The 3,609-nt window shown below is 51.5% G+C and overlaps 1 protein-coding gene across 1 annotated transcript in view; it reads left to right on the plus strand.

Annotated features, from left to right (window-relative positions):
* The window catches only part of LOC119591570, a 24,858-nt gene that overhangs the window by 3,648 nt on the left and 17,601 nt on the right, over nt 1-3,609 (plus strand). The window contains exon 2 of the mRNA XM_037940332.1: nt 68-3,552. Coding sequence (XP_037796260.1) covers nt 74-3,552 — 3,479 coding nt within the window. The 5' untranslated portion in view covers nt 68-73. The remainder of the gene's footprint in view (nt 1-67; nt 3,553-3,609) is intronic.

Raw genomic sequence — 3,609 nt, forward strand, 5'->3', positions numbered from 1 at the left:
CCACGCACAAAGAACCAGTCGTGTCCTGACCGGGCGTGTGCTGCAGGCTGAGATGGGTGTGCTGCAGGCTGAGATGGTTTCCCAAGGCGCGCAGACCAACGGCAACGGCGTCCGCCGGAAGCTGATCAAGAGCTTCTCGGAGGCGGCGCACTACGAAGGTCTAGAGTACGAGATCTACGACCTCGACGACTTTATCGAGCCTCCCCTGCCCTCCCGAGCCGCGTCAGAGGGGCCTCCGCCTTGCCCTCCGAGGTTTTCCCCTTACGACGAGATCCCACTCGAGGATGGCCCGGCGCCGCCTCCGCCGCTCAAGTTCCGACAGAATTACCATGAGATCTTCATCGATTCGTCGCCGAGGAAGCCGCGCCGGAGACTGCAGAAGACGCTCTCGGAGGGCGAGATCCTCTCCGAGCGGCGGAGGGCCCTTAGCATGGCCTCGGGCTACCTGGAGGTGGACATCAATGGCTTTAGTGGTAACGAGGAGGAGGTTATTGAACCCCAGTGTGTCGACGAATGTTCCCGCGATCTCTCTCGAAGCAGAATCTTCAGTCATCCTTCGCTCTTGGAGGAAGAGGAAGAGGAATTCCACGAGAATATGTTCCACAAGGAGATCTTACCAGCCTCCCTCTCCCCAGAGAGGAAGATGTCCCAAGTGTCCACCGATTCTGACCTGAAGACTTTTGACCCCAATGAGTTCCGGACGGAAGAGCACCTCCTGAGTCAGCTGGCCGCTCTGTCCTCCGACTCCCTTGGCGAGAGCGGAACCTCCATGTTTGAGAGTGGAGGCATCCCCGAGGGGCTGCTCATGAGGGATGGTTCGCCCTTACCCTTTGCTAGCACAGCCAATGACCTTGTGAGTCCAGTTGAGTTCGGGGACCACTTTGAGGAGTCCATGAGCGAAAGTCAGGTTACGGTGGTCCAGCGGGCCTTGGCAGCCTCGTCACAGGTCATCACTTCGGATTCGGAGAACGGAAGCTTCCACCTGACGGACCACTCCTCTGCAGCCACCACGCCTTCCACTCGCCACAAGAGCCTCCCTGCTGCCGGCAGCTTCGAGGAGGACATGGACGACGAGCTTCCTCGGCTGCGCATGTCAGGCAAGGTCCATAGCATTACCACTCTTTCATCCATTGAGGACGAGCCAACAAGCATCAGTGAAAACGTCATATCAGAGGGTTCCCATGACGTCGTCTCCACTAGCACCACATCAAGCGAAGTTGACAAGGCCATTGCCAGCTCCACTGACAGTGACTTCACTTCCATCCGCAGTGGAGACTCCATGACAATAAAGTCGGAAGCACTGGAGGAAGGCGAGTTTGAAGGAGACATTGTGATTGAAGAGAATATAATGGCGCGCTTAGTACAGGGAATGAGAGCTGGGGATATTCCACACCAATTCATTATCAAATCCTCGGATTTTCGAGATGATCTGAGGAAGCTTGCATCACCCGAGTCAGATTCCTCCAGCAGTCATTTCACTGAACAAGAAACGTCAAGGAGCCCGGTATCAGGCACAACTAATACTATTACATCCAAGTCTGACCTGTCACGCACAGACTCACACCAGACTGATCAGTCAGAAACCTCCGAAGACTACATTACGGCCACGGAAAACAGCATGAATGGCCAGGAAGCTCGACGTAGCTATTACTATGAGGAAAGGCATGTGTCCTCTCCTCCAGAGATGGATGACATCTATGAAGATGAAGCTTTGACCCCTAAGATACTTAGCCCCGAAGCGAGCGAGGTGTTAGGAGATTTGCTTGAGACACAAGAAATTAGTGATATCACTGAAGGCCTAAGTGTAACTAGTGACTTTGAGACGGCTCAGGACCTCACATCTCCTGATGGCGACACCACCACCTCAGCCAGCTATTATATTGAGCATTCTATAGGTGAAGAATCAGAAAAGCTATTCCCTGAAGTCAAAACAAAGCCAGAAGTACCTCCAAAGCCATCATTTTTACCTAAACCAGAAATACCACCAAAACCTGAGAGGCTCTCTCCAGCGCGAGAGACTTCTGCTCAGGGGGAAGAGCCAGACGAAGACACTCCTCAGGATGAAACACCTCCTCAGTTTCCAGAAATCCAAGTCGAAATCACAGTGAAAAGGAGAGAAAAGCCTGTTGAAGAGAGCAAAACAGGAGCAATTAAAAAGAGATATTCTGGTGGTGGTAAAGTAGCTAAGGACGACAATAGAAGATATTCAAAGTATTTTGAAGATAATGAGCAAGGGGAGTTGTCAGAAGTAAAAGGACAGAACCAGCAATCTTGGTCAGAAGAAGAGAGAGAGAAGGCAAAACAGACAATGAAACTGGACTTTCCTCCAGGTGTTACAATGTTCGGAGAGGCTCCAAACTGGCCTGTACCTGACAATCTCAAGACTGGAGAAGTAGAAAAGAAACTAAAAGTGTTTGATAAACCCAAGAAGTCTGTAAAAATCGACCTTGCCAGTGTTGAAGACCTCCAGGCCAAGTCGAAACCTGAAAGTCCTCAGGCAAAAGATAAAGTGAATGAAACAAAGCAAGTTCCTGCAAAATATGACAAAGTCAAACGTAAATCTGATGAAGGAACTCCACAAGGAATGGTAAGGAGTCCTGCAATGCATGAAGGATTTAGACTAGAAGATTGGACACCTGTCCGGACTCCAGGAACTCCTGAGAGAGCTTTGGATTTTGATACGTCGGATGAATCCTGTTCTGATCTACCTCGACATCCACCAAAAGCTCGGAGTCCGGGGAAAAGGGCAAAAGAAGCCGGCGGAAAGAAATTTGGAAGTCCAGGTACTGAAAGTGACCTCACAGCAAAGCAAGCAAGTGAAAAACAAAGTCCAGGGAAAACAATAGAGACCTCTAAAGATTACGAAGAAACAAGAGGAAGCCCACCAAAGCAGGTGCGACAAAGTCCAGGGAAAACAGAAACAAAACAACCGAGTCCAGTTCGCGAAACTGTCACCAGCAGAACTGAAATCACTCGAGGACATTCCCAGGAAGTACACTTGCGCCACCCTCCTGCTGGCGTCCACACTTCAGGAAGTGATCCAAAGAAAAGGCTTAGCGAAATATCCATCGGTTCAACACCCGAAGTTACAGATGTTCAGAAGCGACATTCAGCCGAGATCCTCACACGGAATGTAGAGAGTCAGGATCACCTGAAACCCAAGGGACCTGTAACAGGCTACCTAAGAGCAGGCAGTCAGAGTCCCACCTCAAGAGAGAGACCTCTACAGCTGCCAGAAAACAAGCTCCTCACTATCGCTCCCCTGAAGGATGCGAGGAAGAGTGCAGAGTCCTTGAGATCACTGAGTCCAGGGTCTGACAACGTGTTTCTCAGTGGCAGCAGAGAACAGCTAGAAGAAGACTCCAGGGGCAGCCTGTGTGTGCAGTGCGGAGAGAGACCAGCGTCTAGAGAGGGTACCCTCAGACCGTCGCCTCCTTCAGGACACACGATCACTGTGGAGCGCAGACTGTCTGACAGGGAACCTTCTCGAACTAGGGGAGTCAGCCACCGTGCCAAGTCCGAAGAAAGGAACTCCTTCTCCAGGGACTGGGGGTAAGCCACGGGGTCCCTGTGGGTCTCGGGTGCAGGCTTGCAAGTGGGCAATGCACT

Source organism: Penaeus monodon, chromosome 28 (genome assembly GCF_015228065.2).
Source record: "Penaeus monodon isolate SGIC_2016 chromosome 28, NSTDA_Pmon_1, whole genome shotgun sequence".
NCBI classification, from domain to species: Eukaryota; Metazoa; Arthropoda; class Malacostraca; order Decapoda; family Penaeidae; genus Penaeus; species Penaeus monodon.